Genomic DNA, 19,277 nt, shown 5'->3' with positions numbered 1-19,277 from the left:
AGTCAGTTCCCTTCAGAATCGAGACACCGGAGCAGGGCAACATCACTTGAGCTCCAACCAAGATGACTGATTGTTCAGAGCTCACTTTCAATATTGATCATGGTTATCTGGAGGGTTTGGTGCGAGGACTTAAGGCTGGGCTCCTTACTCAGACGGACTATCACAATCTGGCCCAGTGTGACACACTTGAAGGTGAGCGCATTACTGTTAAAATGTACATTATAAATATTAAAATGTATGACAGTACATTATAAATGTTCATTCAAAATAAATGTTTGAAAACATTTTTTAAATATATAATAATCAATATTGCTTAATTAGTTAATGTAATTATATCACAATAAACTGTCAGCAACAGAGTAGGCATTAAAGAAATTTAAAAAAAAAAAAAAAAAGCCTAAAAATACAATTTAGGAATCTTTTAAAAAGTGATCATTTTTGTACAAATTTCTCGGTCAGATATGAAGTTGCACCTTCAGAGTACAGATTACGGCAAGCTGCTGTGCTCAGCTGAGGAGGACCTTACCGTGTCTCTGGTGGACCGCAAACTGAGGGACAACCTGGTCACTGAATTCAACTGCCTCCGCTCCAACAGTCTGCCACCGCTCTCCACCTTCCTTGATTATATAACGTATGTCATTCAATGTTTCCTTTCATCCAATATGAAAATCAAAGAACATAAATCATGTTCATTTGTATTTGTAGCTACGGCTACATGATTGACAACGTGGTGATGCTGATCACCGGAGCCCTGAAACAGAGGCAGGTCGAAGAACTACTTCCACGTTGTCATCCCCTCGGTGCATTTGAGCAAATGGCAGCCGTGGGCATCGCCCGCACTCCGACGGAACTCTACACAACAATCCTGGTTGACACTCCGCTCGGTGACTCATGAGACACCGCTCATCTGATGCTACAAACTGAAAAATCATTATGTGTCATATCTGTGAGACCTCACAACCACTGATCCAATTTCATTTCAATAGTCCAAAAATGATTTTTAGCAATCTTGGATCTATCTAGGTCAGTGACATACATACACTGACAAGAAGACTTAAATTGACATTTTGTGACAGAACCAACACTATTGTTTGGTGATTTACTGAGTCTAGAATATGTGACTTGGCTCAATAAATCAGTACACTGCAAAACAAGGACAATCAAGCAAGCATCTGGTTCAGATCACTGGCATTATTTACTACTCAAAGCCACCACCATATCCAATCTGGGGGAAAAAAACAACAACTATGCTGCTGGTCCAACGTGTACAACATACAAGTATTATGCTGCAGGACATTTTCATAGATCAGAAGAATCAGCCTATGAGGACTACCATTTTCTAATAATAAAACATAATTCTAAATTTGTAACATTTGATGGACATTTGCTGCAAAGTAATTAAAGACTGTTGTGTGTGTGTGTGTCACAGGTCAGTTTTTCCAGGAAGCTGTGTCAGAATCAAACTTGGATGAGATGGAGGCTGAAATACTGAGAAACAAACTTTATAAGGTGACAACCACTTGTAATACGCAAAATGTTTCTTCATCAGTTTCGATATCATGCTTGATTTTCTCTGTATGTACTTTAAAGGCATATTTAGAGTCATTTCACTCTTTCTGCAAGAACATTGGTGGTGCCGCAAAGGATATCATGTGTCCGATTTTGGAGGTACCGGTTTTATTCTCCTCGGATGTCAGTTGCGTTTGTATCTGACAGCAAATGTGTGCACAGTTTGAGGCAGACAGACGAGCCTTCATCATTACTGTCAACTCCTTCGGGACAGACCTGAGTAGTGCAGATCGGAGCTCACTGTTTCCATCTTGTGGTAAACTTTACCCTGAAGGGCTGCAATTGCTGTCCAAAGCCGAAGACCAGGAACAAGTCAAAGCGGTCGCTGACTATTATCCTGTAAGGCGGCTCAAATTGAAAAAAAAAACGAAACAGGATCACTTGTATAAGTATATGTTTCTGATTACTGTGTTATATAAATCATTACAGGATTATCAAATTGTTTTTAACAACCAAGACCCACAGTGTGATTACAAGACTCTGGAAGACAGATTTTTTCAGCAAGAGGTAAATAAAAAAAGAAAATGCCTCATTGTACCAAAGAAACCAGATGTCCGCTGATTACAGGATTTCTCTTTTGGGGGATTAAATGTTACCACTTAAAATGAATTCAATTCGTTATGACACTCTGTTATGGATGCAATTTTTGTCTTTTTCTATTCAAAGCTTAGCTTCACATATTATGACCATTTGTGTCCAAAATATTAAAATAATAGCTAAATAATATTTCTACCCTACATGTCTTTCTTCAGGTGAAGCTGAACACACTTACGTTCCTCCAGCAGTTCCACTTTGGCGTGTTTTATTCCTTCGTCAAACTGAAGGAGCAGGAGATCCGCAATATTATCTGGATTGCCGAGTGTGTCACTCAGAGACAAAAGTCCAAGATACACAATTACATCACCACTTTTCAGGGTACAAGTTAAGGGGTGAACGGTAAAGATCTGGATGAGACACGTGGAAAAACAACTGAATTTAATAAAACAAGTTAAAGTTGAATTACACCAAAGTCAGCGATAATCTTCATTGTTTGTACAACACGGGGGGGGGGGGGGAACTATTAACAACAGATTGCTATTTTTAGTTATTCACATTACAATTCTGCATCTGTCAGTTGGAAGAATGTCCCAAACTAGGGCTATAAAAGTAGAAACAGTTGCAGCAGCAGCAGCAGCAGCAAACAAGTCATGAATGTCTTATTTTGGCTCTTCAAAAATTTGTTCCATCTTTAACCTTGCACTGGAAAAAGAAAAAAAAAAATCAGAAGAAATAGAAACTATTCGCAAAAAGTGGCTGAATAAGAGGGCCTGACTTACCGCACTGAACCGGCACCTCAAGGGGGACGTAGTTGCGTTGGCACAGATGAACAAAAGCAGACGCTAATCGACAAGGAGCCGTGGAGGAGCTTGACTCGCAAACTGAGGAGAACTGGCCAGGATCCACCTGATGGCGCAGACACACATCAAATCACTTCCAGCGCCTGCGTTGCAACCTGCTGACGACGCGGATCAACCTCACCAAACAACAAATCCTAGCAGCTTTCATACTCACCACCCTGAAACAGGAACTTAGAGGAGAATCAGGCGAGGAGAAAAGAAAGTCACATGTCACTGCACTCGTGGCTACAAATTCCATGTTAGCTGTTGGTCTCGCACACTCTGAGTTCATCTAGGCACAGAGCATATAGATATAGATTCTCGATTTTAACCAGAAGTTATAGAATGATAAATCGTGTACAAAAAAAAAAAAAAAAAAAGACTTACCTGCCAGTTGTAGAAAAACTCCTTCATATTTTCAGCTTGAGAACCATCACGCAAAGGTGAATCATTGCCCGCTTCGTTGTCATTGGTCCCCAACACACCGGTCGATGCACCTTGAGATAAGAGTGACCTGACTTAAGAGTCTTTCTTTGCCATTCGGTGGATTGTTTGCTTTGATTGCGAGCGATGAGAGCTGACACATTTAAACAAGCACATCTTTCCTACCGTGCGACCATCCGTCGAGAGTCAAGCTGCACAACTCGATCCTCAGGTCGCATGAGACTGACACGCCGTTGTGATTGGACACCTCCACGATGTGCGATCCCCTATGGACAGTGACACCCCCATGGCTTCGCCACATGTGTGTCACAGTGTTGTTGCATTGAACCTTCACCTGTAGCACAAACAACTCTTACAACAACTTCTGAAAGAATGTGTGACGTCATGGAGAATTGGCCTATACCTGTCCATTGCGCTGAATGCTGACAGTGCTATTATTCAACCTGAGCAGGAGGAGGTTGTGTGGACTTGAATTGAGCACAAGTGTGAATGAGGGGTCAGCACTGGTATCTTGGGCCAGTAGAAATGGGCACGGGCTTGGCAGCTCATAAAGATGGCCGTCGAACGTTACTACAAATTGATCTGCCACTAGCAGAGCTTGGTCTGTTGGAAGGGAGGGGACAAAATTAAAAAGTAAGGAGCAGAGTTCATAAGACTGAATGACAAGTGGTTCTTACAAATAAATGGGCTGTCCATGATCCTCCTCTTGAGGCGGTAAAGTTCAGCAGTGGGTTGAATTGACGTGAGGCTTTGCAGGGGCTTCAGAAGACACTCTTCTAAAAGGATCCCCACCAGACCGGCTTCAGACACACGGCTCCAGGGCAGGGGGGGCAACCATATAGACACAGCCACAGAACACTCACTGGGTAGAGAAAGGAACACATTTCCATGAACTATATTTCTCCTCACGTATTTCCGAGACACGAGTGAAGTACCTGGCGGAGTATTTATAGAGTGATGCTAGTTGTTTCCTGAGCCCAGAAAGAGCCACTGCCATTTTGCTTTCCACCCAGTGGTACGTGTGTTGGCCTGCCTAAAAAATGTGAAATGATGGAAAATCAGCAGCATGATATTAATAAGAAAAAGACGTATCGAGAGAGTATCTTACAAAATCCACGGCACGGCTGAGGATAGTCATGCTTCCTCGCGCTAGTGGCCTTAGCTGAGGGCTCTTCAGCAAAACGGGCGAGGCCTGCAGAAGTTTTTCAGTCCACAAAACGACAGCCTGCCTCCACGCATCGTCCACCCGCTGACCTTTAACATCCTGGTACACGCCTGCGAGAGTGGCCAGGGGCCCTGTGCACAGCAAACATCTTGTTATCAAAAATACTGCTGGTGCTGCTTTGATAGCTATCTGGTGACTTACTCTTCAGCTCCATCTGTCCCAGCAGCGAGGTGTGCTGTAAAAGGTTGAGACAACGAGGCAGGCTCGTGGTGACGAGATGCCGAAGGGAGCTACCGTACCACAGAGACGACGAACTCTTGCTTCCGTGTCCCAAAAGGGACTCGGCTTGTTGGGCAAGAAGCAAAGGCATGGCGCTCAGCTCTTGGAGCAACTCACTGTCTCTGGACTGGAGAGAAGGAAAACTGCTTGTAAAATGTTTTATTTTGCCGCATAACAACATATTTCACAATTGCTACGAAATTGAGACATCGGGAAAGAAATGAATGGCGCTCAGCTCTTGGCCCAATTTGCTGTCTCTGGAGTGGAGAGAAGGAAAACTGCTTGTAAAAATGTTTTATTTTGTGGAGAGACATTATTCACCGATGCTAAGAAATTGAGACATCGAAAGAAAGGAATTCAAAACAACGTCCCTGAGTGCCAATAAATTCTCATGAGATATTTGCAATATATTAGCCAGTTAGTCACCTGTTGTCTAAATTCAGCAAGGAGATATTTCATGATCTTGATTCTCTCCAACAACTTCTTTCTGACGTGGGAGCTGACAACTTGAATTCGTGCCTTTAAAAAAATATATATATGTCATCCAAAAAGACTCACAAAGATTTGACTCTTGAGGTCAACTTGATTTGACTTTCTCTATCTCAGTATTTTTTGTATTATATCCAATGAGTGGAGCATATCTATGCTTGCTGAAATGCGGTAAGATATCAGAAGCTGTGATACCTCAACTGCAGTAAGGCTCTCCACACAACCGCTTGCTCTCAGTGTCATTTTTTGATGGGCTGCTCCCGCAGTCAGACTTGCCAAAGTTTCCACTTGGCTGCTGCCATCTCTTTTTTGTAAATCCAGCATCAAATTGTGACCCAAACATGCCACCACAGAAAGGTTCTCGCTCAGCCCAGTACCTATACATACACAAATAGATAACATACAGTGTACTATAGTAACTGGACACTTTATTATAAATGAGGTGCAGTATATTCAATATGTTGTTATTGTGCGTCTCATTCTGTACCGTTTTTATAACCTGCAGTGGTTTGAATGCATCTTCCCTCCTTTGTGCTATTCAACCACATCTCCTCTCTGTGGTCCAGTCTAGCGCGTACAAGAAGACCAGACCCCTGGAGCCATGACAAAACACTGCCTCCTACCTCCACACTCCAATTCCCCATCCTGGACTGATGGATGGACGATACTCGTTATTGACACTCAAGGAGGAATTTCAACAACAAATCAATTTTACTAGCAGAAATAGAAAGTTCCCAAATTTTGATTTACCTCAGTAAAGAGAGTCACATTGGAGCGCTGAGCAGCAGACGAGTTGGTCAGGGCGAGGGTGAGGCTGCACAGGTTGGGGCGTCCCGTTACGGACAGACGAGACTGCGTGTAAAACAACTCCTCTCCGGAGTTCAGCCTGTGGGATCCTGACCACGTCACAGTCTGAAAGACACAAACACACAAGGAAACAGTACAGTACAGACGTTGTACATTAGCGCTGAATTTTGTTCCGTGACCCAGCAGGTAACTCGATTTACCCGAATCGATTTTCTGCATTGAAATTTAGATGGCATCGTTATTTTTTTTTACATCAGTTACCTGACAGGAAGTCGTATACTTACAGGCTGGGGGGGGCAGAGGGCTAGCAAAACTGTGTATTCAAAGCGATCTCTGAGATTGCTTTGGATTTTAGTTAAGACTGAATGTGAGGGACAAGGTGCAGGAGACACCTTGTCCAGGCCGACGTTCACGTGGAGGCTGTGCATTCCTCGTGCACCTTTCTAAAAGAAACACACAAAATAATTTGATATGCAAAAAGAAGGAGAATTTATCATCATTAGAAGTACAAGCTTTTGCAACGTGTGCGTACCTGATACTTTATGCCTTGTTTTACACTCCTGTTGCCCCATCTTAGCTCAGCATTTTGCGAGAACAGGTTTCCTTCCTGGCTAAGTGAGACACAACCCTTGACAGGAGACACCGCCATCTACTCACACACAAATATACTATTAATAGGTTCAGAATAAAGATGACACCTTGATGAATTGACATATTTGCTTCCCCCACCGTTTGGGATGACAACTGAGCACATGCCTGCCCCTTGCTGGAGTTGTGCTGCCATCGTTTGTTTAGGCTGATAGAAACGTTGACTGGCATTCCACTGACCAATGACAGCTGGGTCTGAGTTGAGCAAAAATAGTTAAATAAGGATACACTCATTTATGTGGAAAATGTATGACCCACTCCAACCGCCCCACACATATCGTACTTTTGATCATTATTAAAGAAGAATATTTTACTCAAGTATAAATGTCTAAAAATGTATGATATGAACATAAACATGTCCCACCATTTGCTGGAAGCTGTGTGCAGCATTGTGCGCGAGTGTGTGAAGGGAAATCTGGCTAGCAAACGACGAGAAGGGCTGTTTCAGCTCCAACCTGGTCTCATTCATCTCCTTAGATTGATTCCACAAACCGAGAGCTCTGATCTTGAAACAGACAAAAGCCAAATGTGGCAACAAATATGTTTTCCCCACAAAAGTCATCAGTTTCATTGTGTTTAAACGCCACCTGTTCCAGTCGACCATGTCTCATCCAGTCTAGAGAAATGCTGTCCAGATGGCCTTGGAAGGATCGCTCCAGTGCTACCTCCAAATTGATCAAACGAGGCTGGCACTTGATCTGAACTACGATCAATCACAATATCGTCAAAAACTGTACACTGAACATGATTTAAAAAAAAAAAAAAAAAAAAAAACATCTGAAAGTTGATAAAAGGCTGAGAAAATGCAGAACATCAAAAATGGATGAAACACCAAATGTTCCACAGTGAATACAGCAGTGATCCCAACCAATATGCTGCAGCATATTAATAAAGAGATCTGTGTGAAAGGAAAATGAGTATTATTTAATTCATAATAAAAATAGTTTGAAAAAGTTCTGATGTGTGCACATTGACCAACTAGGGGCAGTATAATACAGCCATAGAGAGTTTTACAACAACTCCGCCCTCCCTTTTTATTTACCTTTTAGGGTGCGATTCCCGCTCTCCGGTGATGGAGGTGCTGTGTAAAGCCCTGACAAAGTGAACTCCTGCTTTCCCCACAAGGCTCCGTGTTGCACGAGGTAACTCCAGTTCCTGGCTTCATATATAGTCTTCAGTGCAACAGTCCTTGGAAGCAGCTTCAACTATAAAATGCAAACAATTACGAGTGATGCGTGGCACTCTTTTAATGTCATACTCTATTGGAAGTACAATATTGCCTGCCAGGGTATTTGAAAAACTGCTACCACTGAGAAGCACCAGGTGAAGCCGTATCCTGGCACAGATAAAATGCCGGTGTACAAAACATCAACAATACCTGAGGGTACGAGTGTTTGAGCTCCAGACAATGTCTGTATCCACTGTCAATTACCGCCAACTCCCCAAGGCTCCATAGTCGCCTCTTCCCGGACAGCACCTCCACCGAACCTCCCACACCGGACCGGGATTGGTTGAACTAGACAGGAGGAGGCAGATCATTTGTTACCAGATGTTAAGTCTGCCTTGGTCATTACTGACCGATACAACCGACCTGTGAGTGGAAACTGAGTTGTGCTGGTAAGTAGATCTGCATTTTGGGAATACTCTGGACCACCTTCACCATCAGGTCCTTGCTGGACAAAACCACATTTTGTCATCTATTATTTGCACACATTAATCTATCTTAGTCCGTATTATTTGCCCGCCTACCTGTTGGGGAGATGATGCCCTTGGATGATGATTGCAAGTGAGGACATGAGTTCAGGGTTCACTGCCATGGAGCACTTCAGCTGTGACCCAGACAGTCTTCCCCATGCTTCAACCTAAATGAACAAACACAGAGATGGTTGGCGATCTACAGATAGTCGTGGTTGAAGCCTTCTGCTCTGTGATTGTGATGTTTACTACCTGCAAGGCAGGACTGGAGTCTCCAGCTCTCGTGTGCTTGAGAGTAACTCTGCCCTCTTTGGTCACTCCCTGTAACCCCCAACCTGCAACATCTCCAACCAAGCGAATCCTCCAATCATGATTATGAGCAAGCGCTGAGATGCTCCTTACAGGGCCTGTAGAAAAAATATCACCTCATATTATAACAAGATACAAAATATTTGATAAGGATTTAATAAAAAAATGTATCCAAATGAATGACTCACTACGAGAGATTCAAGTGAATAATTTGGTTGTTGGTTTTTGGAGGGGGGTGAGCTGGAATGGATTAACGGCATTTTGATTCATTTCAATGCAGAAAGATGATTTGAGAGACTAGTGTTTTGAGGTACAAAGCATGGTCACAGAATAACTTCAACTCCAGTCGCTCGGCAGTGTGTATTGGAGTGCTTTTGATTTCCCCTTCCTTGGATGCTTTTTTTAATATTCTGATTCCAGTTGTTAAATCAATCTGACCTTTAAAGTGCATGGTCACTGCAGTGTTGAGATTGAAACATTTCCATGTTTGATTTGAAGGCGAGGGAGAGTAGGAGAAAAGTACAGCCAGACGTCCATCAACCAAGCTCACATTCAGACCAGAGTCCAGCAGTTTATGCCCATCTACAGTAACCTGCGCCTTGGACAGAAGCTGGGACAATGTCCCTTGAATGGAACATAAGCCCTTCAAGACAAATAAATAAAAACAAATACATTTATGCATAGACTCTTATTTAATTGTTGCTTTGTGAGCAACAATTCATTTTTATTTAAATAAACATATTCCATTCCCAGAAAATGTTAGCTTAATATAGAATTAAAAAATAATAATTCTTTACATGACAGCTTGAAATGCATGCCACTGTTGTTCTACATATACTGTACCTCGATATTGTGCGGTATTCCTCTTCGCTGTAGCCACGATGAACTCTGCCATATGATTGCTTGTATTTCTTTGCTCATGGGAAAACATTTCATATTTAGCCTCAGTCCTGCTCGCTGATGTCCAAATCGGGCATTTACGGTTAGAGTCTTCCCCTCAGAGGACCCAATCTGCAACTATATAATCAACGCACAAGTTAGTATCGGAAATATTGCCTCTTTAATTGTCAAAGTTGGTGATTGGCTAAAATTACCTGGATACTGCTGTTGCCAGGGATTCCCACTGAATCTAGGTAACTCACTGTATGTTGGAAATGACTCTTGACAAGAACTGTCTGATGCGCTTTCTCCATGGTTGTCTCTTGATCTAACTGTAATGCAGACAGGGCAATTTTGAGTTTCAAAAAGTATAGCAATACATTTCACAATCTTCTTACCTTTTGGTTCTGTGCTCTGCAGTGTATCCTGTAATAATATGACTGATTGCCATGAGTCCCAGAACTCAGAGACATTTCCGTGTCAGTCGTGAGACCGAGCTTCTTTAACAGGGGCACGGAGTGGTTGAAATGAAGCGTTACCTCATTTTGTGACTGGGGGGAGAAAAAAGAAAAAAAAAAGTGGTCTTATGAATCTCAGAGGATCCGATTGTTTGTTGGGTGAATTCTGCAAAGCTATCAGATGTCATTGTGCACCCAAAACAACAAATATTAATTCTCTCCCTACTCCTTCCACATATACATCTCAACCGAGTTAAGCCATTGAAATTCTCAAACGTTGATAAAATTTAAGACTTCAGAGAAAATTCAAAAAGTCTCGTATTTCCCAATTTCACATTTTTCACAAAAAAACAAGACATTTGAGCAAATGAGACTTTGAACAAAAACATTTCTCATTCCTTGGAACTACTTTTCACATCCTGAAAATTCCCACATTATCCGATCTTCCACATTCTCTATGACAACATTCCCAAAATAACATTTTGTACGCTGACTTGAAACATTTTACAAACCATTCAAACCATTCCAACTTTTCGGCCCACTTCTACAATTTCACATCTTTACTTTACTATTACTACAGAAATTGTATTCTCTAGTATGATTTTCAAACCTTGTTTTTTTTAAGAGCAACTAACGAATGCATCTCAGCATTGTCGATCGCCATGGAAACTTGCGATTCAGCGTAAATTGGGGTAACAATCAAGGATCCAGAGGCCTGCATCATGTCTGGACTACCCCACTCCTAGAAAGCACACGTGAGGAATTCAACCAAACATGAGGCAATTGTGGAAATGACATTGTGCATATACCTGAATGACACTGCAGTTGTTGTGGTACACAAGTGAGCTCTGCAGGCCAGAACGTGACATCACAAATCCTCTGGCTCTCACGGCACATTCATCAAATCGAAAGAGGGCCTCTGCGGCACATTGTTGTTTGCCAAGCTTGCCTATTACCATCACTTTGGTGTGTTCGGGGAAATTTCCCAGAGCAGAAAGCTTGTGCCTCAACTCAACCTCCACACTTAACTCTGGCCATGCCTGTGCAACAAGGTGCAAGAAACTCTTTTTGCCGTCCAAATTTGCATCCACCGTGCCTGCCCATTTACCATCAGCCTCCCGCCATGCTGATCCGTTCAACTGAGTCTGAGGAGAAATTTTAAAAAAGTTGGTCATTGGAAATAGTTTTGAGTATTTTTCCCCAAAAGAATACCTGCAACGTTGGGCAATCCGACTGCAGAGCCCAGAACTGCCGTGCCCTGTCTTGGTCCTCAACAAATCTTATCTGACAAGTTCCAGCTTTAAGGAACAGAGCCCCAGTCTGCTCAGCACCTCCTGGAGCAGTGGCCTCAACGATGACCATCGGAGGAACACCTCGGCTCCTCAACCCTGACATATTGTGGGTAAGAGTTGCAGAGAGATGCGGGGAGCTGCAGGAATCCCGTAGCTCAAAATTGAGCTCTTGCTTGTCTGCCCTCAGAGAGGAGCTGATCATACGCCTGCATGGGTCCCCTGACAAAGACCCGTGAAGAACCAGGGTCGCAGGAACGAGCGTTCCCTGAGGAAGAAGAAACATGATGAGAAGAACGTTTGTGGCTTGCTTGTGTTGCATAGTTGTCACACTTATTCATGCAGACCACTCAATGTTTTTCAGTTCAGGGACCCCTTACATAGGAGAACAAGCCAAATAAAAAATCTTCACAATGCTGTTTACTTTTTCTTACCTTTAGGACTGGGCAATAGTTGGCCACTTCGACACTGTAAGAAAATCTGTTGCTCTCTGCTTCCGAAGACTTATTCAAAAGGCCACTGAAGTGACAATTTCCAATCTCCAGACCAACCTTCACAAAAGGCGGGTGTGTTGCTGAGAAACTGACGAGCAATGCTCCATTCAAAGGAATCCCCAGTGCTTGTATTGCCTCCACAGAGTGCTGGACCGATGTGTTCAAACAAAGTCGAGGCTGAAAGGTGAGCAACAACTTCATGCTGCCTTTCTGTTCCTCTTGAGCTACGAGATCAATGCTGACATTTGTAGAGGAACCAGAACGATGGATGGAGATGTTCATTGAGGTCTGTGAGGGTCGGAGCGTCTGTAAAAACAAAAGGAAGAATACATTTGAATGATTCCCTTTGTAAAGGAGTAAACATCAATTCGACTCAAATGGAAAGTAGTGAGTCATGTCCAGTATGAAAATGTCTCCGCTGCTTTCCTTTAGCTAGGAAACAAGATTTGTGACATGCATCTTGTTTCCTGTCTAACCTTCAGTAAAACACATTGCTGATGACCCCAAAAATTCCACTGGCTCCTCCTGTCCTCTCCTCTCCTTGGTTGATTCAGCAGAAGCATGGAACATTCATCACTTGCTACTCCGAGAGACACGTTTTGGTGAAGCGTCATCCTGAGTGAGGGGGAGGACTCAAAAGCACAGAAGAGCGAGGCCCATTGCTGCTGCGCTTCATCTTTCCGTTCCTTCATTAGCTGAGAGAAGATGCAATGGATGGAGTCTTGATGGTTTTGGAAGTGAAGAGCAGCTTTCAGTCCATCTTTCACAGCTTGCCCGTGTACCATTAAAGACGTCTTCTGTATTTCATTCTGGTGGAGTCTTCTAATCTGCTCCAGCACTAACCTTCCCTTCCCTTTGCATCGCAAAGACACCAGCAGAGTCGAACTGACTGAATCCCACAATGTCCTAACATCTGCCCAGATGTGACACCAGCTTTCCAACTTCACACGACCAATCATCTCGGCTTTCTCTATCATCTGGTGACCTCCGTATTCAAGTTGTCCATGCCAGCCATACAGTCCGCCCTTCTCCACTCTCATTCCCAAATTCAAGTCAGTCCTCCACGAGTCCACCACCAATCCAATCCCCAAGGCCCATCTCTGAGGCCCAGGTCGGAGAAGCAGTCTGAGGGCACATTTTGCCGGCACTCCGTAAGAACTCGACAGTACGACAGATGAATGAGAGATGTTCGCTTTGAACTCCCTCTGACCATTTGGACTCAAACAGCCTTTAGCTTCAGCGCTGAGGCTCGGGTGCGCAAGTGCTATAGCGTAGCAGAGCCTGTTATGAGGTCTATGAGAGCGGAATGCTCGTACCTCCACTGGGCGACCCGCCACGTCTCCATAACAGCGCGCGGAGAGATGGTCTGTGGCCGTGTCCCCTGTGCAGTTCATCTGTGAAAACAAAGCCCCCTGCATGTTGTCAGACTTTGTTGTTCAAAGCAGAAACTAGAAAAGAAAATAACATTGTGGGACGGCACATTAAGGATGTGAACTATAAAACACAGGTGTCAAACACAAGGCCCCTGTAGTCTTATTTTCATGTAGAAATAATAAAGTAAGATGGTTTTTTTGGTACTTTCAAACATCTTCACAAGGAGTTGTCAAGGTTGGTCGGGAATCATTATGCTTACAATGGATTGCAACCATGACAAACAGAAAATTAACGAAAACTAGTCATGGTTGAAAAATGCAAAAGCGTAAAACTGACCTGCAACATGGCAGGTATGATTCCCTGCAGAAAGTTTATCTCTTGCCGGAGGGATGCTGCGAATACAGCGGTGTTGTTTTTTGTTCCGACAACTAAAAGGGCATCTATCGTTTTATTCCCTTCCATTTGAAATACCAGCCTTGTGTCCAACCCAATTGTACCTATCTGTTAGGGAAAACCAAAATGAATGAAACCGCCACAAACAAATGAAAAGCCATACTGAAATTGATAAGAAGAAAATTGTTTTGGACACCTCGCAATGCGCTGCGGCACGCATGGAGCTCGGTATGCCTCTTCTCTGTAGTGCTTTGACTCTGTGCTGCAATGTTGAGAGGATTTCCCATCGTGGCACAAGCTGCTTTGTCCTGCCACCATTCAACTCACCTTTTAAATGCTCAGATCCAGCCTGCAGTTGGAGAAAGGCTGACAAACTACTGTCATCCTGATCCCAACTCACCTGCACACTACTACTCGTAGGAATCCCTGATAGAGTCACACAACAAGAAAGGATTAGTATGCAATGTTGATGAAATGAAAAATTCAATCTGAAAATACAGTGGTGCCTTGAGTGACCCAATTGATGAGTTTTTCATCGTTCGGTTGATTGTTTGCCTCGACTGAGAGCAAAAATCGGCTATACCAGAACCGTATGATAGCAGTGAACTAAATTCAAATTGTAATACCACAGTAATTGAATACTAAGTATATCTGATTGAATCAAGTGATAATTACTAATTACCTGTGGTATTGAGTAGTTGGGATGAGTGAGACAGCTGGATGTGGACCTCACCCCTTCCTTTTTTCTCCAATTGCTTACTCACATTCACACAGACATTCTCTGCCCCCGACAGAATACACATCCAGCTACGGGTGGGAGACACTTTCTTTTCCAACCTGCCAGGAAGGTCTTCCTTCTCCTCCTGATGGCTCAGATTCATGCTGTAAAAAGTCTCCTCCACTCTAACTCTTACTTGCCCTAGATGGTTGGAATAATTTACATGACTCAAATCAAGAATCCCAAATAAATAAATAAATAAAATTGAAAATAAATAAAATTGAAAATACACAAAATTGAAAATAAATCAGTATATATATAAATAATTTCACCTTCGGTAATGTTGTCAGACAGTTCCATTTTGCCATCTACCCCCAGGATGCAGGGCAGAATAGTGAGGTTAGTCATTGAATGCCTCAGCGTCGCCGACACTGCGACCTGAAGACCACTGTTGTTGCTTCGAGAACATTTCACCTGAGCCAACAGAGTGTTGCGTCCCTCTGTATAGGAACCGTGTAGAGACACACTAGAAGGGCAGAGGTAAAGAAAAAAACTAGCCAAATCTCAATACTTTGGTTAGCCACTGAGAAGTCGATGGTTACCTGTGTGGCGACGTGTCTGCAGCCATTTTGACATGTAAGTCGGTGAGACCATGCAGCAAACTCTGTGATAAATTGAGCCGCAGTAGCACAGATTTGTCCTCCTGTAGGAGTAAGTGAGAGATCTGGGCATCCAGCATCAGCTTGTCTTGTCCATCAGCAGCCACATGAATGAAGCTAATACCTCTGGACATGTCAGCAGTGGCTTTTGCCTTAACATGAAAATCACAATATCATTAGAGATTGGTATGTCTTAAAAGAAAAAAAAAAAAAAAAAAAAAAAAAGGGAAATGGAAGAAAGGAACATCTCACCCCTAGAGATTTGGGAATTTTAGATTTGAAAGGATGCTTGAGAGATGAATAAAGATGAATTTTGTCTGATGTTCCGTTGAGCTGCATCGAAAACTGAAAGGAAGATGAGGTTTCGGAAAAGAAACTCGCCATTTATACTTTAACAAAGCGCTCAACTATTGACTCACTTGACATTCTTGTCGCTCAATTTTCAGCCTCCCGTGAACTAGATAATCAAATTCTGTGTTGTTTTGGGGGCTCCAGCATACATCCCCCTCCAGCAGAGCAAATGAGGGGATTTGCAGCTGTAACAGCAAAAATATTTCACTTGTCAGAAGGTTCGTCTAACATTATATTTGGTGTAATTCCGGTACAAAATATTTGATCTGCTTTTATCGTTTCTTTAAATTGTGAGATTGTGTCCGAGGTTCGTTTACCTGGAGCTGATGGTTGATGTTTGCTCGAACTTTTATCACTTGCTGATTTGTGTACAATGAATTGAAAAGAACTTGTCCAAAGAAACTCAACTTGTCTTTGCTGCTGACCTGCAGCCTTCCTCGAATTTCTTTCTGGCTCTAGAAGAAAAACCAAAACGCTGATACATGTTTCAGTCTGTTTACATACATTTAAAAAAGAGACTGAATTTTTTATTTTTTTTACACAATAACTGTTTTTGCCATTGTCTTGAATTGGTTATTTGAAAACTACATGTCACATAATTTAAAATGTCAAAATTGCTTAAAAATTATTAGAATTTACAGATTAAAATGTTCTTTAATGTTGCCTAGATTAGATTAGACTAGATTAGATACAATTTCATTACAGTTAAATGTTGATTAGCACGTGCAAAGACGTGAATAAACTGCAGGTAAACATGACGTGAGAATGCCACATTATATTTTAATTTATTATGATAATATGTACACTAACAACTTTGAAAACAGTTCAAAAGCACTGCAACACAACTAGGGTTAAAAATGTAAAAAGAAAACTTACTTGGTTGTTGGACATGGTAACACAGATCTCACAGTCCGATGGAAATGTTTCTGTGTTGAAAGGGTGGATCAGTGCAGAGCAAACCTAAACATCGTGAGATGCATTCGATGAAACACTCTCTGAATACAGTCGTTAAGTCTTCTTGTAAATTCATGATTTCATTCAACTGTACTTACAAAAGGGCTTGATCGTTTGAAGCCAACAGTCAGAGTGTGAATGATCTCTTTATTGCCATAAAAGCCAGCTCTTGATTCCAGGATGTAAAGGCCTTTCATGAGGTCCATGGTGAAAGTCTCCCTCAGGAGAAGCTTCTGAGGAAATGACTTGAAAGGTTGTCTGTTGGAGAGAAAAAAATGTTTTACATCCAAATCCCAACAACAAAAGGTTACAAGTGTAAATGGTAATTGTGAACAGACTTAAGATGGAGCAATGCTGTTTTTTGGTACATCTTCTTGTCCTTCTTCAGTTCCTCCAACGTCCCTTCAAGCTCAAAATCAGTGGGACGACTCTTGGGCTCCGACAAGCTCACCCTCAATATCGCTTGTCGTTTTTTCAAAAGCTTCAACGGGATAAAGAAAATATTTTGTTAAAACTAAGACAAGCGCGTATATTTTCCTGTTAGCTGTCGAGCACCTTGTCGATGGTTTTCAGTGCAGCTGTGAAGGTGATGTTTTGTTTGCCGTAGCTGGAAGACATCTGCAGGGCGAGGCCGGATTTCATGGTTTCCAAAAAGATGTCGCCTCGAAGAGGAGCAGTCCACAGTGAGCTGAGTGAACAAGAGGCTTTCATATTCTTCTTTCCCATGAATCCCAGTCCTCCTACCTGGTAAGGGATGGTAGAGTACATCAAATTGAATGGTGAGAGAGCAGTGTGTGCCATTTATAAAGATGGAGGTCTGCTTGCACTTCCTTATATGTTAAAAATATTTGGAATCATGAGGTCAAGTTCCATATTACTTGCAAGAATGTCACAGCTGGAGTGTGGAGCTTGAGATGGGCCTCCTTTTCGCGACCTTTATCCCTGTAGGAAGCCTCCAGGATGAGATTCCGGACGGTCACCCATTTGTTGAGTGTCAGTTCAGAGTTGAGCTGCAGCGTGTGGTGATGGTGCCGACTCAGCTTTTGGGTGGTGTAAACGTACAGCCACGGAGTGTCCATATTAAATGTTCCTGAGGAAGGCAAATGTAACTTGATGTTGACACAAACAACAGTCAGAGTGTCCGAGATCAAATCACCTTCCCATTTCTTGTGTAGAGCATCATGAGGAGGACCTTTCCAGTGTAAACCAGCAACAAGTGGCATTAAGTTGTTGTAGTTGATTTTAAGATGAGTGCTGCTCTCAGAGCCAAGCTGTCCAACGTAAGAATGCAATAGCTGGGTGCGGTAGTTTAAATCTTTTTCGGGAACCTGTAAATTAAACTGAAAAGATTTGGGGGTCTTTTATGTCCGAATCGGGATCAGCTGACAAAATCACAAAGAATTTGTTAAATAATTGAAAGTGTCGTTAGGTTCAAAACAAAGCGAAAAAAGAAACTGATCTTATCTGGGTTACCTCGAATGTGTAGCTGGTGTGATTTTGTGTCGACTGATTTTTAAAGGACTGGCTCAGAAGGAGGGTGTGTTTGTTGTTGATCTCGTCCCAGTGTTTGCCGTAGCTCATATCCACAGATGATCTCGCATGGCTGGGGCTTTCTTCATGCCTGAAGTGGATCTGACAAGAACACGACACAGTCTCAGAGGCACCGGCACACATTTACAACCTAAATTCTAATATTTCTTCCATGAAACTGTATTTATGCAGTAAGGTTCATATTTTTCCATCCCCTGATGGGTTGGACAAAGCAAGATCACTAACACATTATGAGTGATCATTATAAAATATCTAAGGGGAGTATAATGTTTCATTAGCTTTTAGTATATGTTTTACTTTGTGGTTGATAGGAGGTGTGTTGGAACAGTAGAACTCGTGATCAGCTCTCATGGTGTACGTGAGGTTAGCATGCCTCTCACTCTTGACACTCTGGGATGTGTGGCACTCTTGATGGAGGTGCCGGGCATCGTCTACAAAAGGTGTCAAAGAACATTATTGATATACATTGCCAAAAAAATATCACAGCCTATATTTCACCAAGCAACGGGTATTAGTCGTACATTTTCTTATTTTAAGGTATGAAGCCATTAGCTAGGGACTTTTTATTAATTCAACAACCGTGTGGAAATAAGCGAAATTGCGAGTTTCACAATTTTTTTTCATCTTAACACGGCACATCACCAAACAAAAATATTACAATAAAAGTATACTGTATAAAGAAGTACACTGAAATGAAGAAGCATATTGCAGGATGTTTTTGTAACACTCACCGCCCAGCCCATATTTGAGGCGAAGAGCAGAACTCCACAGCACCCCTTTCTGCTCCATCAGTCCCAATATTCTGCAGCCAACTATGCTGGGTAAGAGAAGTTCCGCCTCCAGGGAGTACTGTCTGCTGCGGCTGTCCCTCCTTCGTTCCAGGGCCACTAGGGAGTTCGACACACATTTTATCTTAATCTATTGCCAAAATTATTATTAAAAATTTAAATAAAAAAGAAATAGAAATGTAGAATATTAAGGTCATTTATGAATTGGAGGATGAAATATATTGTCTATACCATGCATGTATCGGTACTTGTGGAAAATATATGTTACTACTACTGATGTTACCACCTATATTGTCCTCAAGATCTGGATTAACCCATAAAACACAAAAAGGTTCTGTCTCTTGTATACTGTACCTGAAAGTGACGCAGGTAGTCTGAATACATTCTTAACCGTGGCTGAAAAACTCATCTTCCTGCCCAGTCCACGGGTCACATTGGCAGAAAGGATGATTGGATTTTTATTGGCAGCCATTTTGGCCTCAAAGTGATAGCGTGTCCTAAATTCTGAGATGAGAGTCTGTTTGTCCACCACACCCTTGAGTAAAGGAAATGGATAGCAGACCAAACCATTAGACATTTGTGTTTCAA

General features: G+C 42.4%; 2 protein-coding genes across 3 annotated transcripts in view; one reads left to right on the top strand and one right to left on the bottom strand.

The window, feature by feature from the left end:
* The first annotated feature begins 56 nt into the window (after positions 1-56).
* On the top strand, positions 57-2,568 carry LOC133165145 (V-type proton ATPase subunit d 1-like). Of its 2 annotated transcripts, XM_061294598.1 has the most exons (8): positions 57-192; positions 460-631; positions 706-884; positions 1,430-1,509; positions 1,591-1,668; positions 1,732-1,908; positions 1,999-2,076; positions 2,322-2,568. In XM_061294598.1, the coding sequence occupies exons 1-8, from the start codon at positions 63-65 to the stop codon at positions 2,493-2,495; spliced, it is 1,068 nt and encodes a 355-aa protein (XP_061150582.1). In that variant the 5' UTR covers positions 57-62; the 3' UTR covers positions 2,496-2,568. The 2 variants fall into 2 exon arrangements, with proteins under 2 accessions (XP_061150582.1, XP_061150580.1); XM_061294596.1 differs by having other exon boundaries at positions 1,430-1,668.
* Positions 2,530-19,277, bottom strand: part of LOC133165050 (uncharacterized) — a 26,098-nt gene continuing 9,350 nt past the window's right edge. The window contains exons 27-77 of the mRNA XM_061294407.1: positions 19,044-19,224; positions 18,633-18,788; positions 18,199-18,332; positions 17,824-17,982; positions 17,507-17,690; positions 17,229-17,440; positions 16,906-17,094; positions 16,689-16,831; positions 16,449-16,608; positions 16,273-16,356; positions 15,714-15,851; positions 15,465-15,581; positions 15,298-15,390; positions 14,989-15,197; positions 14,719-14,912; positions 14,351-14,587; positions 13,865-14,094; positions 13,612-13,776; positions 13,218-13,295; positions 11,842-12,207; positions 11,331-11,675; positions 10,928-11,263; positions 10,729-10,860; positions 10,059-10,211; positions 9,876-9,992; positions 9,625-9,798; positions 9,220-9,424; positions 8,725-8,879; positions 8,527-8,639; positions 8,369-8,450; positions 8,156-8,293; positions 7,820-7,982; positions 7,365-7,480; positions 7,142-7,282; positions 6,859-6,972; positions 6,662-6,778; positions 6,414-6,572; positions 6,073-6,234; positions 5,810-5,972; positions 5,518-5,699; positions 5,260-5,352; positions 4,756-4,960; positions 4,498-4,685; positions 4,325-4,422; positions 4,067-4,251; positions 3,793-3,992; positions 3,555-3,723; positions 3,333-3,442; positions 3,121-3,237; positions 2,886-3,012; positions 2,530-2,808 (exon numbers count right to left, since the gene is read on the bottom strand). Of these exons, the coding sequence (XP_061150391.1) occupies positions 2,798-2,808; positions 2,886-3,012; positions 3,121-3,237; positions 3,333-3,442; positions 3,555-3,723; positions 3,793-3,992; positions 4,067-4,251; positions 4,325-4,422; positions 4,498-4,685; positions 4,756-4,960; positions 5,260-5,352; positions 5,518-5,699; positions 5,810-5,972; positions 6,073-6,234; positions 6,414-6,572; positions 6,662-6,778; positions 6,859-6,972; positions 7,142-7,282; positions 7,365-7,480; positions 7,820-7,982; positions 8,156-8,293; positions 8,369-8,450; positions 8,527-8,639; positions 8,725-8,879; positions 9,220-9,424; positions 9,625-9,798; positions 9,876-9,992; positions 10,059-10,211; positions 10,729-10,860; positions 10,928-11,263; positions 11,331-11,675; positions 11,842-12,207; positions 13,218-13,295; positions 13,612-13,776; positions 13,865-14,094; positions 14,351-14,587; positions 14,719-14,912; positions 14,989-15,197; positions 15,298-15,390; positions 15,465-15,581; positions 15,714-15,851; positions 16,273-16,356; positions 16,449-16,608; positions 16,689-16,831; positions 16,906-17,094; positions 17,229-17,440; positions 17,507-17,690; positions 17,824-17,982; positions 18,199-18,332; positions 18,633-18,788; positions 19,044-19,224 (8,199 nt within the window). The 3' untranslated portion in view covers positions 2,530-2,797. The remainder of the gene's footprint in view (positions 2,809-2,885; positions 3,013-3,120; positions 3,238-3,332; positions 3,443-3,554; positions 3,724-3,792; positions 3,993-4,066; positions 4,252-4,324; positions 4,423-4,497; positions 4,686-4,755; positions 4,961-5,259; positions 5,353-5,517; positions 5,700-5,809; positions 5,973-6,072; positions 6,235-6,413; positions 6,573-6,661; positions 6,779-6,858; positions 6,973-7,141; positions 7,283-7,364; positions 7,481-7,819; positions 7,983-8,155; positions 8,294-8,368; positions 8,451-8,526; positions 8,640-8,724; positions 8,880-9,219; positions 9,425-9,624; positions 9,799-9,875; positions 9,993-10,058; positions 10,212-10,728; positions 10,861-10,927; positions 11,264-11,330; positions 11,676-11,841; positions 12,208-13,217; positions 13,296-13,611; positions 13,777-13,864; positions 14,095-14,350; positions 14,588-14,718; positions 14,913-14,988; positions 15,198-15,297; positions 15,391-15,464; positions 15,582-15,713; positions 15,852-16,272; positions 16,357-16,448; positions 16,609-16,688; positions 16,832-16,905; positions 17,095-17,228; positions 17,441-17,506; positions 17,691-17,823; positions 17,983-18,198; positions 18,333-18,632; positions 18,789-19,043; positions 19,225-19,277) is intronic.

Source organism: Syngnathus typhle, linkage group LG13 (assembly GCF_033458585.1).
Source record: "Syngnathus typhle isolate RoL2023-S1 ecotype Sweden linkage group LG13, RoL_Styp_1.0, whole genome shotgun sequence".
Classification (NCBI taxonomy): Eukaryota; Metazoa; Chordata; class Actinopteri; order Syngnathiformes; family Syngnathidae; genus Syngnathus; species Syngnathus typhle.
Note: the sequence above shows the minus strand (reverse complement) of the source record. Positions and strands in the feature narration are given on the sequence as shown.

What these genes read in the sequence shown, in the direction of transcription:
- LOC133165145 (XM_061294596.1), top strand. Translation starts at nt 63, where the DNA reads ATGACTGATTGTTCAGAGCTCACTTTCAATATTGATCATGGTTATCTG. An exon ending in ACCTTCCTTGATTATATAAC is followed by an intron (nt 632 to 705) that starts GTATGTCATTCA and finishes TTGTATTTGTAG; the next exon opens with CTACGGCTACATGATTGACA. An exon ending in TCATGTGTCCGATTTTGGAG is followed by an intron (nt 1,669 to 1,731) that starts GTACCGGTTTTA and finishes ATGTGTGCACAG; the next exon opens with TTTGAGGCAGACAGACGAGC.